Below are 19,503 nucleotides of genomic sequence, written 5' to 3'. Positions count from 1 at the left end.
TAGCTCTACGACTTCTCGAGCAGAGGATCAGAAGAGGAGGAAAATGCTGATGAAGGGAAATATTTTCCATGCAATAAACTCTGAAAGCCTCTCTGCAAACCTTCTGTTGCACAGCCACAGACCTGGAGGCGACCTGGAGGAGAAAATGTGAAACTGAGTTTTTCCTTCTGTGAAGAGGAGGAGAGGAACCCGAGCGCGGCTGCTAACAGACTGTTAAGCTTTACAGTGCTTTTATTTATTTATTTATGTTCCTGCTGAAGCGAAGAGCGATCGTCGAGGAATGCAGGCCGTCCCGGCGATCACGTTTTTGCACCGAGACTTTGGAGTTGGCGTTTCCCCTCCGACCGTCCCGTCCACCGAGCAATACACCGACACGGCTTCACAACTCGTCTTCACCGACACAAAACCAGTGACCCCGAACGCCTCGCTCTGATTCCTGCTTCATTAAATGTTGTTTGTGAAGAGACGTGTGAGTCTGCTCTGTGAAAAGGTTTCCTGAAGGTGTGATCCATCTCCTTGTTCTTTATATTTCACACACAGAAAAAAGACGGCCCAACAACAGTGTGACAGGACAACAAAACAAAATTCATTTCACAAATATAAGAAAACATTATGACTATAAAAATAAAACAAACTGAAGAAATCATTTATTTTAACAAAACATAGAAATTGCACCAAAACAGCTTCTGAGAAAATCTCCAACCTTTTTTTGCTGAATGTATTTATTTTATTTTAGCGACTCATTTCTAAAATCATTTCCTGTAAATTCATTTTAGAAAGGTTGTCTTTTACTTTGAAGGGCCACCATGTGACGGGAAAGTGAACGACACAGCGCCCGTGTTCCGTGTGACACATTGTTAGATACGTTTTTCATGATTGGTTAGAAACGTCAAACGGAGGCGGGGCTCAGGAAGACGTAAACATAGAGCATCATGGGAAATTCATCACACAGAGTCATTGGCTGTTGTTGGGACAGAATAGAAGAGTTCCTGTCAGTTTGTGCCTCTGTGGTTTTATGACTTTAGGATCTTTATCTGGAGGTTATGACGTCATTTCCTCTCCTGAAATGTCTCCACATCTCCCAGCTCGTGACGAGACGTGTTAAAGGCGCTCTTGCTGCCCCCAGGATAAACCCTGCTGACTTTGAGGATCCATGTTCTGTGTAGCGCCACCATGAGGTCGACATTTGTTGCAAAATAACTCTGAAACAGATTTCCATGTTTCCCACAGTACACGTCCTAAAATCTTCAGTTGTCCTCTGACTCTCATCTAGCGCCATCATCAGGCCAACATTTGAATGTGTCCAATATTTCAGCAGAACTAAAGACCCCATCAGCCTCAGCTGTGCAATGTGTTAACCACTAATTAGCCAATGTTAGCATGCTAACATGCTTAACTAAGATGGTGAACATGGCCAATGGCATTATACCTGCTAAGAAAAGAATGTTAGCACTGTCACTGTGAGCACGTTAGCATTTAGCTAACAGCAGCTCTGTGTCTGGTGGAGTTCTGACTGAACTCAAAGACACAGACTCTCTGAAGATGTTTTTTTCATCTCAAACCAGAAGTTTGTGTGAAAGCCTTTCAGTGTCGACATTGTCACGACTTGACATCAGAAATCAAACCAAACTCCATTCAAAAAACACTCAATTTAAAAGCAGTGTTCTTGTCGTTTACTTCGTAGCGCTATAGTTGGCCAGATTTGCTTCTAGCATGACTGTAGACTCTTCTGTAGTTTTAGCTTCCTGACGCCTGTGATCTGGATTTAATGATCAGGTTATCTGGAGATATTTTATATTTTAAAGACATTTAATTGTCTTAAGATAATGAAAGAATGAAGTCATAATCTCAAGATAAGCTACAAACAGTGTCAGAAACCACAGCCGATCAAAGCCACAGGAGCTCTTTGTGGAGGTCTAAAGAGGTTCGTCGTTCCATGACGGCTGCGTGTGTTTGAGTTGAATCGGGTCTTCCAGACGGTTTTCCAATAAAATGCAATCAGTGAGATTTGTTTGATGTTGGTGGAGATGCTGTGAGAAAACTGTGGTGAGTTTTGGTGCCGTGTTGGATATGCTATGTACTGGTCGTTCCGTTTCTTAGAGGGACTCGATGGAGTTTCGCCTGTTTTGTAAAAAACAGGAAGTTTGGCAGTAAAACTCTGACCCTCGTTCCTGGCATGTTGTCACGTGTTGGATCATCGTCTTTTCTCCATCGTGCTTCCTCCTTTATCACTAGTTTGTGACCGCTGGACTTCACTGTTGCACTTTATCACGAGTAGGCCGAGGGCTGATTTGACTATATGGATGCAATAAGTCAAATGTGGGAATTTATTTAAAAGATCCTTTTAGAACGATACCATCGGTTTGAAGACTGATCTCCTGCCTCCAGGGCTGGTGTTGCTTTCAGTCAGTGTCTGTGAGAATCAGCCTGCAGAGACGTGAAGAATCCTTTCACTGAACACCAGGGAGAAATGATCAAATTATGATTGATTATCTGCATTAAAGTCTGTTTGTACAGAAACAAACTGAAGTCGATCTGATGGAACGGTTACGCACCATATTCACACGGCGGCCCTTTTCCATTCTGGGATGGGGAGCTCAAATGCTGTTATAATATATGGATAGTGACGTCAGACGATATTTAACAACTCATTAGCTGCAGTTAGACAGCAGCTAACGTGACTGTTTTATTGTGTGGGAATTCCTAGCTAACCATACTAATAGCTACCTACATATAGCTACGGTATTGTGCTAGCTTATCTTACTGTTAGCCTTGAACTGGTTGAATGCTAAAATGAGCTGTTGCGGCATAGCTTTTGGTAGCTTTATGTTGTTTTATCTTGACACATCACCATGTTTTACTCTCTGTTGTCTTTTAAGTTGTTGAAGTTTGTCGGACCCCCCCGCGTTAACGATTTGCAAACCTGGAACACAGCAATACGACGCATTTGAGCTGCCAACCTTGAGCATGATGCCAGAGGAAAATGGCCGCCGAGTGAATATGGTAAATTAAAGAGCAGATAAACATAAACTACGACTATGATTCCACAATAGTTCCAGTAGAGCAGAGCGAAAGCTTTCTTATTCACAGAGCATCATTTCATAAGCAATGACCGAGAGTTACAGTGTGTAACAGCTGTTTTTAAAGGGCATGCATCGTACGTGCAGCCAGGAGAGTTTGAGTGTTGGATGGATGGTGCTGTTATCTGTTACTTTAAGTTAAAGTATGTTTCTGCCTCCAGTTTAAAAATGGTTGTCTCAAATTTTATTTTGGGGTTTATTTACTGTGAGCAACAGACATCGAAGAGCATTGAAAACATCCAATTAGCAAACATCCCAGTTAGCACACCCACGTGGGGCTGCGTTCCAGGTTTAAGTTGTATAAAATGTTGGGAATCTGACAAACCATCATCATTTTACTGTTTCACAATCGACTGGCCAATGAGCCGACAAAAGATGTGGAAAATCTGGAGGAACAAGGGGCCATATGTCAGCTAATGTTTGACAGCAGCTAACGTTAATACTCAACCACTTAAACAAAAATGTTCAAATGTTAAAGATGGGATCAGAAAGGCTTAAACGCTGAGCTACTGATGGTGGCTAGATAAATGTAGCAAGGAATTAGTTGAATGCTAACATAAGCTGTTTTGAGTTAGCTGTCCTAATTTGACAAATAAGTTGTTTTGATAGCTCATTAGCTAGTAAAAAAGAGCCAACATGAGCATTAAACCTTACGAGCTAACATTACCTGTCGATACTGTACCATGAAACAACAGGAAAGGTGCAGATTCCTCCATAATGTAACGTTAGCTAGGAATTGGTTGAATGCTAATGTTACTGTCGGGAGCGAATCAAAGCAGAGCTATCAAAACAACGTATTTGTAAAAATATGAGGACAGCTAAGTCAAAACAGCTCATGTTAGCATTCAACCACTTCCTAGCCACATTACCTTTAGCTAGCCAACATCATTAGCTCAGAATTTAAGCCTTTCCTAGCCTATCTTGCGACACATTTAATGTAATGTTAGCTAAGCAATGGTTGAATATTAACGTTAGCTGTGGTCAAAGCTAACGGGTAATAACAAATGATTTAACCCAACTCTGGATTTTTAGTAAGCTTTGTCATTTCAGTTAAGAAGCAGTAAAATGATCGCAGATGGTCACATTTACAACGTTTATAGACACCGTGAACACAGCAGCACAATATTACTACTGCATCTGTTCTTCCCTCTTCCCACCCTCGTCAAATGTAAATATGGTGGATTGAAACGCTCTTTTGAATTTTCGTACCCCTCCCCCATGAAGCACAGATGCTACAAGCTAGCTAGCAGTACGTGGTCGTCTCTGTGTCTGTGTTTGAATGTCCCTCCCTAGCTTCCTGTTCTGAAAGGAAACATTAATATGTGGACTCAAAAAGCACTCTGCTAGCCGTTTAAATGTTAAACAAATAAAAAGAATAGCCATCGGAGCAAACAGCAGGGTGAGAGTGTGCAATCAATGGGTTGTAGAAACATTTAGCTTCTCTGGTTCATTTTCTACTTTGAATAAAATCTTTGCTTGTTGAGAAGAAGGCTTTCAGTAAAAAACCCATGTTTAATATCCAGCTAACGTTAAACCACGTCGTGGCTCTGTGGTCGTTCACTGAATGTTATCTTACAGCATTCTTCAGAGTCTCCTGAACATGAGGACACAGTCTGAGACTAGCTAGGACGGCCATTCTGTGCAGTGGGAGCCAATCGGTTGCTTTCTCAATGTGTTAAAGGGCTACATTAACTAAATATGCACCACTTGCTGTTTCATGAAGCTTGAGGCATTAGCATTAGCATTAGCTCAGCAGGAGTCGTCCCTCCGTGCTGACGACCTGAGTTTGTTTTCATGCTGCTTCTCGCTGAGTTCAGGACGTCCTGCCCGTTTTTATATTTAGCATAGCATTACACTACAGCCACTTAGAGAATGTATGAAGTGGACTAGCTGCTAACTTTATTTTGCACGCTTGCAAAATGATTCACCTACCGTACAAGATTGTCACTGATACATGTCAATGTTTTGTCCTGTGTCACCATGAGCTCAGTGCCACATTCAGATAACAACAGAGTGAGCTTTTTCTGCTGACGAAACACTGAGTTTAAAAAACGATACGCAGCATTAATGACGGTACGTCGTCCTGAACGACTGTTTACCGACTGTCGCCACTCTTTGCATGAGATCTACTGTTTGTACGACGCGCACCTCTGACTGTAAAATGACTGAAAACAGCACTGTACTGTAATTACATCAAAAACACAGTGAATATACACCTCTGACTGAAAAACGTCTGTGATTTTCTGTAAATAATTCACACCGCTACTAAAAGGGATACTCACGGATCAGAGCTGTGGAGTCCGGAGCTGACTCTTTAACACGACAAGAATCGGTCCTGATTGTCCTCCATCTTTCACCACATCTTTTCTCCTGCGGCCGAGATCCAGAACTGTTACGTGTGGCTGTTTGAGCCGACTGTTCGGAATTGATAGGATGTTTTTTTCTAACGACTTTTCTGTTTTACTTTTGCTGCTTTGGACATATTTCATGTCGGCCGTTTAAAGCTTTAGTCCAACAGCTTCATGGTTTTATTTTTAGTCAAACTGTCCACCTTACAAACATTTCAAAAAGCTACTTCTTGGTTTGTAGCGGACTTTAAGCAGTTTTGCAGGTCAATGGACCAATGAAATGTTATTATAAGTTCCCGATTTATGGCCGAAACTAGTCTTTAACTTTTAGTGCAAGTAAAAAAATCTTTGTAAGGCTGGCAGGACACTCCAAACTGTTGCTAAATATGGTGCTGTGAGTGTGTTTAATGACTCCAACTATTCATTTAATCAAGTGCAAACTTTCATCAAATAAACATATTTCCAGCCTGTGAAATGTCTGTTGTGTTTGGCTGTAAAAACACGTCAAATTTAATTTGTTTGGAGTGTCTTGACGGTCTAACTGCTGCTACTCATGTTGTTCAAACTGAAACACATTAAATATATATTGAGTTTAACTTTATTAAAATAACACCAGTAGCCTCTTGTGCAGTGGTAAAACAAAAAGTCTAAACTTTTCTAAACCCCTGAAAAATCAAACACGGCGTTTCCATGGCGTCGACAGTACGGCGAGTTAGAAGCCTTTCTGTCCTTCGACTTTCAGTTGATGAAGCAGAAACTTTTTTCAGAGTCTACGAAAAGACATTTATACCTCATGAATCACACCACAAATATATCAGTGTAAAAACACTCCATACATTTTATTGCATACTTGATATGTTAGTAATGATCTTTATGGAATAACAGGGTGATACTGTACAGACGATAAGTCTGTAGAGAGAACAAAACTGCATTGTGTCTTTAGAGGTGAACGCTCGTCCCCATGTTAGCTTAGTTTAGCCACATTCACCAGTTTGTTAGTCTGATCAGAATGTGTCACTTAGAGTTGATTCTCAGAGGAACGTTCAGATATTTTATGAGCGTCTATTTAGTCCAAAATTAGTCGTCATCCGCTGAGAAGATGGATACAAGTTCAGATCCGGGACGTGATTAGCCTAGCATAGCACAAAGACTGGAAGCAGGGGAAACTGTTAGCACAGTGCCTACTGTTACATACATAAGCTAATTCTCCTAACATCATGCAGTCAACTGGTTTTTATTTAATATAGAAGTCAAACCAACAGCCCTGCAATAATTCAGTTTCAGGCACTCAGAGATGACAGATAGCTCCAACGCTAACTGCTACTAAAACCACAAGGTCTTGTTTTCGTATTTCAACTCATCACTGAACAAGATACATCAGACATGGAGTGTCTTTTGGTTGTTTGAGTTTGGATATTATGTCAAATTTTGCTTAAATTAAGCTAGGCTAATAATGTTGAAATGTGTCGTGTCTCTGCTAAGCTAGGTTTTAAATGAAGCTAGTAGCAATATATTTTTTCAACACTAAACATGCCACTCAGACAACATCAAAGTCGTAGGAAGTAAATTTGTTTCTTTTGATGAAGCTAGGCTAGCAGTTCACCCCTGCTTCCAGTCTTTGTGCTAAGCTAAGCTAAGCTAAACACATCCTGGACCTGAAAGTGTCTAGCACAGTTAGCCAGAGTATTTCATAAGGTATCTGAATGCTCCTTTAGTCATTTTGCAATAAGAGCAGAGTCAGTGTTGTGGCGGTGACGAGGATTGTCGAGCTCACAGTTAGTTCAGTGTGATGATCCGTGAGTGTCTTTCACGTGTATAAAACATGTAAGCGTTTTCTTTTGTATCACTATATGATTGTACAGTACTGCTTGTATAATTTACAGGTAAAGCATGTATTTTAAACTTTTTGTAAATCCAAATGATAAATGTGTACATATATACAGAAATGTAGAAAGTAATTAGGTTTGCAGTTAATCTCTAATAGCATGATAATTAGCGGGGTTTAGTATGTATGTACAGGCTGTATGTTAAATCTTTATGAAGGGAAACACTTGAAAATCACCTGATATCAGACTGCGTGCTGTCTAAGGATAAACTCTGCAATGCATTTTTTGTGCCTTTTATATCAATGTATGTAATCTAGACAATCTTGAAAAGCTTGTGTACAACCAAAATGACATTAAAATGATTTTGGGGGCAAATACATCACTTCCTGCTGTTTGTCTGTTTTTCCGTTAGCAAAAGCACACTAGCTTCCTCTAAAACACAAGCCTTCATTCTCTTTTTTCTTTCATGTTTTTTAATCACCATGGTTTAAAAAAATCTCTGCGTGTCATCGTTTGTTTAGCGTTCAGGACCTAGCAAGAAAGGCAGCTAGCTAGCTGTGTAGCAAGAGCTTTAAGGCTGGTCAGTGCAGGATTTTATTCTGTACGGTTTCTAAACGCAAACCGTTGCAAGCTAGGTAAGGACACAATAGTGTAGGCAAGTCTTGGCCAGCAAGCCTCTATAACTCCCAGTGAGTTCTGCAAAAGGAGCGTACTGATTGTAAGCATGATTGTAATTACTTTGAACCTCGGGCTACAGAAAACTAAACCTTGGATGCCCCTGCCAGTCTTGTTTGGAACCCGATGCAGCCTTAGCTCCACCCACTGCAGGACAGACATGATTTTTAAATTCAATTTCATCCATGTTCGCTGTTGTTGTTTTGAAATTCAACTGTGGCCTTGTTGAAGCTGAAAACATTGGCTAAAAGCTAGATGCATATTTTGTTCCACTATGACAAAACCAGGGAGTGATCCATGTAACAGGAAGCAAGAAATACTCAAAATTAAATGACGAGGTCTTTGAACTTAATGCTGATAATCAATCTATGATGATATGTACTGAACTGATACTTTGCTATTGTATTAACTTGCTGTCTTTTCTTTACCTTTCTGCAGTTACGGATGTTTTAGAGAAATTGTGTGTTTGATTCTGCAGCCTCGCTATATCTGAACTCCACCCCTCATGCCTTCATGGTCATTGATAGTCTAGAAGCTGCTAATAAGTGCTAGGCCTTGACAAGTCCAAGCTTAGGAAGCTCCAAGCTTGTTTTGATGTTTTCAGTTAATATAAAGAGTTTTATTGATTTTTTTCAGGTCCTGTCTCCTACGGAGCCAAGCATACCATCGCCTTCCTCCCCGGACTATCGGACGAAAGGCCAGGGTGACGAGAAGGAGCACTTTCACATCCTTCCTCAGCTCCAGGCCAAGAGGGCCGACTTCCTCACCGTCATGCTAACTGGCACCTTGCCTCAGCGCCGGAGCTTTGCCACACCGGACGAAGAAGTCCCAGAACCTCCAGGGCCAAAAGATGACGATGTCACAAAGAGTGAGTCCAACAGTGAGGCCAGTCAGAAGAGCACTGAACGCAGCCAGGACGCTGCACCTTCGACACTCATGGCTGAGGACCAGAGGGGGCAGAGGGAGCACGCCTCAGCTGCAGATGCAGACCCTGACCTGGAGGACGCTTCTAAAACCCTTGTCCTCTTCTCCCCTGGAGACACTCGTAAGTCTCCCTCCGGTGCTGATCATGTTCTTGAGGGTGAGTTGTCCACACCATGTGCCCTCACATCCCGTCACCTCCTGGTCGGGGAGTTACTTCAGCCGGAACCCTCTGAGACTGGCCGATTGTCCCCTGCCCTTAGGTCAGACCTTAGGCCATCCACTCCCATCGCTCCTGCTTCACCGCCCTTCACCAAAGTTGAGCGCACTTTCATTCATATTGCAGAGACATCACACCTCAATGTCATGTCTTCCAATGGTCACTCTTCCAAAGACAGTGACCGGGAAGTCTTGGCCATCATGAAGGCATCTGCTGTAGAGGAAGACACCCCTGAACAAGGGGGAGAACCAGTAACAGAAAAGTCCCCAGAGGAGCCCATGCCAGACCAAGGTACAACAGTTGATAAACAACCCAATACTGAGAATGGTCCGTTCCCTGCCCTGGCCCAGTCTTTGGAGCCTGTTCCAGAAGCCATGTCACCAGTTCTTGAACATAAAGATCTGTCTCTGGATCTTAAGAACCGGCCATTATCCAGTGAAGAAGCTTCCAAGCTTCAGACAACTGGATCAGAACTATTGGTCACCATAAAGCCCAGAATCCGAAGCCGAATCCCGGTACTCATCTCTGAAGAGGACTCGGGCTCAGAGCAGTCCTCTTCCCACTCAGCTCGGGCTCGGCTTCAGCAGAGGGCCAGGCAGCTGGACCTGGCCCGGCTGCTGGTCCAAAGGCAACAGGGTCGCTGGATGAGGAGGAGGATGCTGTCAGGGACGTCTTCATCGTTGTCTTCTGGGGACGACGAGCGCAGGAGGGCTTCAGAAACTCTGTCGACTACTGGCTCAGAGGAGGACACACATACCTCAGATGAGTCAAGGAGGAGCTCCCGTCTCAAACCAACTGAAGAGCAAGGCTCCAAGGAGTGTAGGAGCAGGATCCCCAGGCCTGTCACACCCGTAAAGAGGCCTTCAGTGGGGCTTGCTGCTGCTTCTCCCTCTCCTCTCTCCTTGCCAGAGTCAAGCACTACCAAAGGAACATCATCCTTCGCTAACGGGTATGATTCTCTTTCCTTCTTCTAGTGTTGATGACTTTAAAGCAGTATGATTAAGTACCCAAGTAAGTAATTTAGAAGAAATAACACCTTCATTTTGCTCTTCTGTCCACAGGAGTCAGAAAATAGGACTAAGCACTCTCAGCACTCAACGAAAATCCAAGCCTGCCCCACCCAGGTCCTCCTCCTCGTGTCCCCGCCCCTCTGCTGCCCCCGCTCCATCAGGCAGCCCTCGGATGCCCCTGCGAGTCCTGTTTGGAACCCGACGCAGCCTTAGCTCCACCCACTGCAGGACTGACAGCCCCTCCCCTCAGAGAGTATGTCCGTCCAGGCAGCCCCTCTCCGTTCGTGCCCCAACCGTCCCCATGCTACCACCCAGGACTACCACAACCATGCGGCGCAGCGCCTCGCAGGAAGCCACCGGCCAGACCTCCTGTGGCACCACGACTACCAGGACCCGGCCCAAACCAGCCGGTGCTGGGGCGAAGGGGAAGCCAAATACCAGGGAGAAGTCTGTGCCCGCTAGATAATACAAAGAGACTCATCTCTGAGATACATTTGTGTATAATCAGTCTTCGGACACGCTACGCCTCAAAGGTTTCCACCTGATTCCATTTTAGACTGTGACATCACAATGACCTCCTTCAATTCATTTAATGTATACGGATCTCTTATATTTTCCAAGGACAGCTTACTAACTACCTTCATGGGCTTCCAGTAATCTTGACTGATGGTCGTACAGGAGTGTTGCTGCCATGGTGCTATGGATACGTCTGCTGCTCCCTGGTCAATCCCTGGTTTACCTGGTTTCTGGACCTGAGAATCACCACCTCCAACACGTCCAGGTTCAGAGACTCTCACCTGAGGGCTGGTGTCCACATAGCGTTTTTTTTCTGTGTGGGTGCTGGGACGAAGCGCTTGTGCGATTAGTGAAAATAAGCGTTGCAACTGGGTTTTGTTTCAATCACAACATCTTGACAGACGCCTCTTTATGTTAGAATAATATCGCCACTTTACGATGTTCATTATATAAAGTTTTTGTTATATTATCCATTTGAGGTTGTTTTTTCACTATGAGCATGAACATGAGGATGCCGCCCCTCGTACCTTGATAGAATGAGTTTAATAACGCTCCGTGTGTCACAGCTAAATCAGACAGCTGTAAAGGTCAAAGAGGACGTGGGTGCATGGACAGCTGAAGAGTCCCGCCCAGTATGATAGGTCTCACCAGCTCCCTTCTGAAACATTCAGAGGTTTACAACTAGAAGCAATCAGAGCAGCCGCTCAGAAAAGGCAGAGCGTCGGCCGCGTGCTGCGTCATACAGCCGCTGAATAAAGACGCGCTCAGAAAGTGACACTATGTGGACACAGGCCCTCTCACAGTACTCCCAGCTCGTCCACAGCTATACTACTCTTCTACTGACAGTACCCTGCTTGGTTCACATTGCATGGTGAAGTATATCACAAATACATCCAATCTGTAGAGGGAAAACTACATGTACAAAAATCTGTACCTTTAAATGATTTGATATAGCTCTCCCCTTCCTGTTGGGATAAACATACCAAAAAAAGAGTCAAACTGGACTGTTTGAATGCCCGAATATGTTGATATGATCAGAGATTCATAACTATATCCTGCGCTCAGTACGGTCTTGGATAAAGAGAAGAGTTGGATGTGAAAACTAAATAATTGCTCGGCCGCTCGCCTCCTCCTCATGGTGTGACAATGGGCATGCTTTAATCATCTATTTTCTGGGTGTTTTTATTTTGTTTAAGCTCTGAATTGTACATAATAGAATCATTTCCCATAAAGACATCTTTATTTTTTATCTTGCCAAGCAAAATGTAAATTTCAAGTGTTAAACCTTCTGTTCCAATGTGTTGGCACTACGCCTGTTTTTTACGCATGAGAAAAACAGGGTTAACCATGAGAGGAAGATCTACCTGCTGTGATCCTGCTGACTGTGCAAAGGTCTGCTGGTCGTGTTTGTTCGGGGATGACGGGCACTGAGCTGTGAAGTAAAGTCTTGGTCATGTGGAAGGGCGCCTTGTCTTCTTTTCTCACTGATCTGGGTCAAAACTTTCTACTTCGTTCCAGATCGTGCATCCTGAAATCCCACAGCCTCGAGTCTGCAGAAACACAAACCCTACACGACGACAGGCGCTGCATATTCAACACTGAGCAGAGAGTCACTTTCAGTCCCTGTCAAAGCATCTTCTGCATTACCTTTCAATCATGCTGCATCCACGCGCTCCTCTGATGAGCCCATTTCCAGAGTTGAAAAGTCGTTTTGCAGACTTTGGTTCGTCGACAACCTTTATGTTGTAAAATAGAAACAACATGGACGCTGCAAATAAAATATGTTGTATCTTATTGCTCAGATCTAATCTAGGTCACTCTGTGTGGACAGAAACTACAGGTTACGACCTCATACCGTATTACAAATTACAAGTAAGCAAAAGATGTATGTGCAACATGTGAATTAAAGGTTTTATACCAGCAAGCCGACATACAGGTAATAATTTACTCCGGCTTTGGTATCGACTTTGCCACAAAGACTTTCCCAGTCAGGAACTCATTTCCATTTTTCTCACAGCAAGTGAACGCAGCTTCCAGGACACACAGGAAACTCTAGTGCCTGATTGGTCCAAAACAACGGAGCATCAAATATAAAATATGAAGTGTATAAGGGTCATAAGTGTGAAAACAGTGCCTGATAGAATATCAATACAAGTACGATACGATAACAAAACTAAGCTACGTATAAAAGTAGTGATGACAGTAACATCGACAGCAGTATTTGAATTGATAATAAGACGTAATAGAAAAGTTACATTGCACCAGATGATGAAGTAAGAAGAAGACAACGAGAGCCTCCTCAGGATCACTCAGGAGGATCTGAAAACGTTGCAGGAAAGACGGACATGTGGAATGCTGCCACCGCTGCCACCGCCACCCAACACTGGATAAGCTGAAGAGCATTCACACAGCGGCCATTTTCCTCTGACGACACATTCACGGTGGGAAGTGTAAAACATTGTAATGTTTTACTGCTAAGGTCCAGATTTGCAAATCATATATAGCCTACAATAAACAGTGAAATCTGAAGAGACGTCGAGCTACATTTCATGGTCACTGAGCCTATTTGATAAATGTTAGCATTCATACAATTTCAAGCTAACATTACTGTCAGCTAGGAATTTTTCTATTGCAAGATGTAACATTATGAAATGGTAATGTAAGCTAGGAAGTAGTCAAATGCTAACGTTAGCTGCTGTCATCAAACATGTTGTTTTATTCTTGAATAAGCTCGAAGGTCACACTGACTTTAACTTTCCTTTGTCTTTTCTGTTGATGATCAATAACAAACAGTTGTGATGATTGCTTTTTGTTAGATTCCCTACTTTCCAAAACCTGAATGCAGTAGTACAACAGCCTTGAGCTTCCCAACCTTAGCGTGATGTCAGATGAAAATGGCCGCCATGTCAATGCAGTGAATCCTTATTTAGGTGAATCTCCTCCCTTGGCGGTATTATAACTGGATCATTAAACAAACTGTTCCTATGGATCACGGGCAAAAAAAAGTAAGTCAAATGTAGTTCAGATAATAAATTCCAGCGTGCAGGGTTTCCATAGTTTGAATCAACTTCCTCCCACTCAGAGAAATTAATCATGAAATACAGAAAGCAGCTCAGACTGTTGAAAGAGACACGAAGAAGAAGCATAAACGTTTTCAATTACAGTGCAATCCTTAGACATGTAAACCGAGGCGACCGCTAACATACTGGTCATCAAGTGTCACGTTTCCAGTGTGGTTGTAGTTTCCCTGGTCGTCCACCAGGTGGCGGCGAAGTCCCGGAAATCACAAAGCATCAGCCAGCTGTGACGCAGGTCCAAGATGGCGGCGCAGGTAGAGTTGTGCTGTCTGGAGAGTTTTCCCTCTCACCTGAGTCCTCTGGATGTTTTGATTTTACAATGTCACCTGGATTCAGTGTTCCTGAACGACACCGACCCACCGACAGTCCTCTTCACCCCGCAGCGGCCCCAGGGCTCCAGAAGACCGGGCATTTTACTGCGCGTTCACCCGACCACCGAGGAGGAGACTGCGGGCTGCGGAGGAGGAAACTCCCCCCGAGCTGAGACCGGGAGCCAGGTCCGCCTGTTCACCAGCCGCCTCTTCCTGCGGCACCACGGGCTCCCGCGGCTCGACAGCATCGGGACCGTTCGGGCTCTTGAGCCGGTCGGCCTGCAAAGAGTGGTGCTGGGAGCCCGCAGCAGACAGAGCCTCCGCTGGGCCGGAGCTGAGCAGTTTACCGCCGCGCTGCTGGAGCTTTGCCGCCAGGGACAGTGGCTACTAGCCCGGCAGGGTGACCCGCTGCTTCTGCCCGGACACCCGCTGCTGGGAGAGGACCCGGGACAGGTGAGACTTCAAACGGGTCACTTCTTCTATTTCTACGTCACGAGCAGCCTGATAAAAACAGTTTAGTCAAGATCTATAACTTTTCTAATATTTTGGTCTCAGTGTATTTTTCTACATTTAATTGAAATACTAGTTATAAATAAAAATAGTTTCACTCCATTTTCCTGCAATCAACGAGTGCTGCAAGAAATACGAGTTAAACTCTAAAAAGTTCGACATACGGAGAGATTAATGTCAATAAAAACGGGTTATAAAAAGGTTTAAGCGGGATATTCTTGAGGACAGGACTGCTAAATACATGATTACATCAATTGTTATAAGAATTCTTCTTCTTCTGTTTGTTTGTTTTGTCAGTCAGAATGTTTTATTTAATTGTGTTAAAATGCCTTTTGATATTGTAACTACAGTGTATCATGTTTTGTTTGGACCTCAGAGTAACGACCAAAGAAGATCCAAACAAACAGAAACTAACCCAGGTCCCTGAACTTATATTAGATATATTATATATATACTAATTTATATATTTTATGTGCAGCCACATTTCACAACAGGTTCAAAGTGTTAACGGTGAACTTCCTGTTTGGTTTGTCATTGGTTTTTCATCCGGTGATCATGAACTCACCTGTAATCTGAACAGCAGAACACCTGACTTCCTGTCACCTGATGTGATTTCTCTTCTTCGTGTGCTTTTAGACGCAGCAGCATCTGTCGGACCTGCTGGTTCTGGACTGCAGTCCTGTCACTCAGGGGAGGATCACGGCCAACACCTCTCTGGTTCTGGCGGACTGCTGGGACCCGGTGGACCCACCAGGTACCACCGCCCCCTGCAGGCCGCTTCGACTGTGCGTGTCCGACTTCGCTCATTACGCCGACGGCCTCGGAGGGGGGCGGTCTCTCCTGGATAACAGGAAGCTGCTGGGCTCTGGGTTCTCTGGCGTTCTGCAGGCGCTGGAGTGCAGGCTGGACGTCCGGGTGGTGGATGCTCGGCGCTGGCTCAGGGTCAAAGGTCACCAGGGGGCTTCTGTAGACATGGACAGCTGTGTGTTCGTGAGCAGGCCGCTGCTTCTCAGGCTGGGGCTCTTCAACCATGAGTGGGTGAAGCTGTTGAGGCCGGGCGGGTCCTCCAGACCTCCTCAGACTGAGGTCAGAGGGGGCGGGGCCAGAGAGCGGCTGGTCTCCGTGCTGGTGGTGGATCAAACTCAGAGTCCAGACCTGCAGAACCACGATGAAGTGGGTTTCATATCAGAGACTCTGTGGTTCAACATGACCGAAGGAGACGAGCTCCCCGTGAACAGCTGCACACTGAGGATGAAGGTACACACACACACACACACACACACACACACACACACATAATCAACAATGGACACACATTTTTAAAGCAAAAAAATATAAAAGAGACTTTTTGTAGCATTCATAAAAAGTTCAGGGTAGTTTGAAACCTTTATTGTTTGTCCCCACAGATACGAAACAAACGAGTCCTTCTCAAACTGTCCCACTCACACAGAGCCGCACAAACAGAGTCGCACAAACAGAGCCGCACAAACAGAGTCGCACAAGCAGAGCCGCACAAACAGAGTCGCACAAGCAGACCCGCACAAGCAGAGCCGCACAAGCAGAGCCGCACAAACAGACCCGCACAAGCAGAGTCGCACAAGCAGAGTCGCACAAACAGAGTCGCACAAGCAGACCCGCACAAGCAGACCCGCACAAACAGAGTCGCACAAGCAGACCCGCACAAGCAGACCCGCACAAGCAGAGCCGCACAAACAGAGTCGCACAAGCAGACCCGCACAAGCAGAGCCGCACAAGCAGAGCCGCACAAACAGAGTCGCACAAACAGAGCCGCACAAACAGAGCCGCACAAACAGAGCCGCACAAGCAGAGTCGCACAAGCAGAGTCGCACAAACAGAGTCGCACAAACAGAGCCGCACAAACAGACCCGCACAAACAGAGCCGCACAAACAGAGCCGCACAAGCAGACCCGCACAAACAGAGCCGCACAAGCAGAGCCGCACAAACAGAGTCGCACAAGCAGAGTCGCACAAACAGAAATGAACTCAAACAGTAAATTAGAGTTCAATAACAGCACATGTTCAGAGGTCATATTTGTGACAGTTTAATGATCCTGCGTGTTCCTTGTCCTGACCTCTCTCGTTCCTCGTCCTGACCTCTCGTTTTGTCTCAGAGGTGGAGGTCGTCGTCTCCGGAGCCGGTCAGCGCTCGCTCTGACAGTTTCTGTCGCTCAGCGTCTCCTCCGTTCGTCCGCGAGCTTCACATCCAGCCGGTCGTGTCTCCGCTGTACAACAACCTGAGCTGCTGCGACGACCTGCTGTCTGAACACTTCAGCACGCCCAGGTAAAGATACACCTGCATGTTTTATAATTGTCATTACCTGTGCTGCTGCTGTTGTTGTAAGTACACAAGAAGAGACATGAAGATATGAACGTGCTGTCTGAAGCACTGTTCACTTAACTTCGTCTGTGTCACTTCGGCTGCATTTTGCTCGTCCATTTCTGTGTGCATTGCATTGTGGGACATTGTGTTCTTACTTGATACAGACATGTTTTAATGAACACTGAAAAAACTACAGACTCAAAACCTGCTCAGTGATGTCTGGTTTTCTTTGTGTCCGACTAATGGATCAATAAACGATTCTGACTTAAACAGGTGTTCTCCATCCGTCCAAAACTTCTTTTCATGAGGACACTTTTTAAACTGACATAAAGTTAGATTGGCCATTGAACTCTTAGCATGTAGAGCTAACCTGCTAAATGTTAGCATGTTCAGAGGATGACATTTATGAGCTGGATGGTCAGGTAGCAAACATTACAAGCCAAATGTGTCATGCTAACATTTTTTAAGAAACTTCCCCAACATGTCATTTATCAAAGATGACGTTTCCAACATTTCAGTAAAAGTATCTTTTAAAGGAGGAGCAGACATGGACGATGGCTTTAATGCCTGTGCTCCCAGTCTAACCAGCGTGTGGTCTCTCTGTGCAGACTGGTGTCAGAGGGAGACGTTCTGACTGTTCAGGCCCAAAGACATCCAGACCTGCTGCAGAACAACTCAGAGGGAATCCACAGGTACAGGCAGCGTGTGTGTTCATGTGAGGGGGATACAGAGGACATGCATGTGATTACTCATCAGCTTAGCTTAGCTTAGCTTAGCTTAGCTTAGCTTGTTAGTTGGTTTGGCTGAATGAAAACACAGTAATCTGTAAACATTCTGTTTCTCAGCCTCCGTCTCACTGTTAGATAACACGTTACTGTGTATGTCTGTGTGACCTTTGACCTCGCCAGGTGTCCGGTGCTGTTCTTCAGAGTGCAGAAGGTGTGTCCGTCTGCAGAGAGAGAGGACGAGGAAGCAGGAGGAGGAGCTTACCTGGCTGACACACAGCACACCTCACTTTACATGGTGACCTTTGACCACTGACCTCAGCCTGTTGTGTATCAGTCAGGGCTGCATGAATCATGATTCATATACATTATTTTAAGAAATATATTAATAATAATAAATGATTATATTTATTTTGTGTAAGAAAAAAAACAATAGGTACAAAAACAGGTAAAAGTTTCAAAATTGAAATCCTTGATGGGTCAAAGGTCGTCCACTAAAAGTTGTTGTTTCCACTGACAGGCTCAGATTGTTCTTCTAAGTGTGTGACAACATGACAGAAAGGATCCCTACAGAGATAGACCTTTTTGTTACAGAGGAAGATGATTGTTTTAACCACACACAGACGTTACATCGCTCTCTGCACACACACCAGACTCCATTCATAAAAACACTGATTTAAGCTCACAGGACACAGGAGCTGCTGCTCTGCTGCTGCCTCGATCACTGAGTTGTTATGTAATATTGTGTGTTAAACAAAAATATTGTGTTGGACCTGAACTTATCATTTGAAACACCAAAGTCACACACAAACTCGCTAACAGTTCAGAGCAGCAGTAGAGCAGCAGCTACTACTGTAACCTGTGAGGTTAAATAAGTGTTTTTGTCAATGGAGTCTGGTGAGTATCTTTGAATCTGGTTTCACAGAGCACGTCTGTCTGAAGTTGAGGTGGACTGAGGTGTGCACTGTACCTCTGTGAGTGTAGATGCTGTGTGATGCAGACCTGTCACAATCATTGTTCTGTATAAATGATCTCATGGACCGAGGCGGTGATGTCACTCTGTCGTGTCCTCAGGGAGCGTCCACCAGCAGCAGCGTCCCCGGCTGCTGCGTTCAGGGAGCGTCTCTGTTCAGCAGTCTGTCTCCTCCCGGCCTCAACAAGACCATCGAACTCCTCAGCAGCATCATCCTCCCCCACCTGCACCACAGGTAACGCTCGGTCTGCTGGGACAGGAAGTGTTAACAGCAGAAAGCATGATGGAACGTGTGGTCATGTGATCAGTGATATCATGCTCTGTGTGCTTGCAGCAGCTCTCTGTCTGGTTGCACTGTCCTCCTTCACGGACCAGCAGGAAGTGGGAAAGTGACAGCGGTGAACGCAGCGAGTCGCAGACTGAACCTCCACCTGCTGAAGGTATGACATGCAGACGACCTCTGACCCCGCCTGACACTGACGGACATGTTGGTTTATACCTTTCTTCTTCCTCTCTTCTACCTTCCTTCCTTCCATCTTCTTCTCATTTCTTCTTCCTCTTTTTTTTACTTCTTCCAAAGCATCATGTTGACACTTCCTGTTGTTGTTACCTGTGTGCAGGTGGACTGTGTGAGTGTGTGTGCTGATACTCCTGCAGCCTCGGAGGTGAAGCTGTCGTCGGTGTTTCAGCGGGCTGACGCCCTGCAGCCGTGCATCCTGCTGCTCAGGAACCTGCAGCTCCTGCTCAGACCTCGAGGGGTCGCCGAGGAGGATGGCAGGGTGCAGGCTGCGCTCTGCCAGCTGCTGCACAGCGCCCCCAACAGGTCAGACTGTCTTAAGCTTCAGCCTGAGTTGGAACCTTCTGGTGTCTCAGCGTTTAAACTTTAAAGATTCAATCTGAGATTTCTGTTTCGTTCTCTTCTTCTTTGGATTTTCACTTCTTGTTGAAGTTGTATCTGTAGTCATCCATC

At 44.9% G+C, this 19,503-nt stretch overlaps 3 protein-coding genes across 5 annotated transcripts in view; 2 read left to right on the top strand and 1 right to left on the bottom strand.

Annotated features, from left to right (window-relative positions):
* ttbk1a (tau tubulin kinase 1a) overlaps nt 1–12,516 on the top strand; it is a 38,024-nt gene extending 25,508 nt beyond the window's left edge. For both annotated transcript variants that reach the window (XM_069665580.1, XM_069665579.1), the window contains 2 exons: nt 8,566–10,019; nt 10,132–12,516. In XM_069665580.1, coding sequence (XP_069521681.1) covers nt 8,566–10,019; nt 10,132–10,546 — 1,869 coding nt within the window. In that variant the 3' untranslated portion in view covers nt 10,547–12,516. The remainder of the gene's footprint in view (nt 1–8,565; nt 10,020–10,131) is intronic.
* The window catches only part of mark1 (MAP/microtubule affinity-regulating kinase 1), a 147,448-nt gene that overhangs the window by 10,103 nt on the left and 117,842 nt on the right, over nt 1–19,503 (bottom strand). The gene's annotated exons all lie outside the window — the stretch shown is intronic.
* Nucleotides 13,916–19,503, top strand: part of pex6 (peroxisomal biogenesis factor 6) — a 12,113-nt gene continuing 6,525 nt past the window's right edge. Inside the window, exons 1-8 of one of the 2 annotated variants that reach the window (XM_069666606.1) lie at nt 13,916–14,437; nt 15,131–15,751; nt 16,627–16,796; nt 17,444–17,527; nt 17,744–17,858; nt 18,635–18,768; nt 18,871–18,973; nt 19,154–19,356. In XM_069666606.1, the coding sequence (XP_069522707.1) occupies nt 13,916–14,437; nt 15,131–15,751; nt 16,627–16,796; nt 17,444–17,527; nt 17,744–17,858; nt 18,635–18,768; nt 18,871–18,973; nt 19,154–19,356 (1,952 nt within the window). Of the gene's footprint in view, nt 14,438–15,130; nt 15,752–16,626; nt 16,797–17,443; nt 17,528–17,743; nt 17,859–18,634; nt 18,769–18,867; nt 18,974–19,153; nt 19,357–19,503 lie in introns of both variants that reach the window. The other variant, XM_069666605.1, reaches the window with a different exon arrangement.

Source organism: Semicossyphus pulcher, unplaced genomic scaffold (genome assembly GCF_022749685.1).
Source record: "Semicossyphus pulcher isolate SPU_LCO1_2020_fin unplaced genomic scaffold, fSemPul1.0.p SCAF_17, whole genome shotgun sequence".
NCBI classification, from domain to species: Eukaryota; Metazoa; Chordata; class Actinopteri; order Labriformes; family Labridae; genus Semicossyphus; species Semicossyphus pulcher.
The sequence above is the reverse complement of the archived record's forward strand: the minus strand, read 5'-3'. Positions and strand labels throughout refer to the sequence as shown.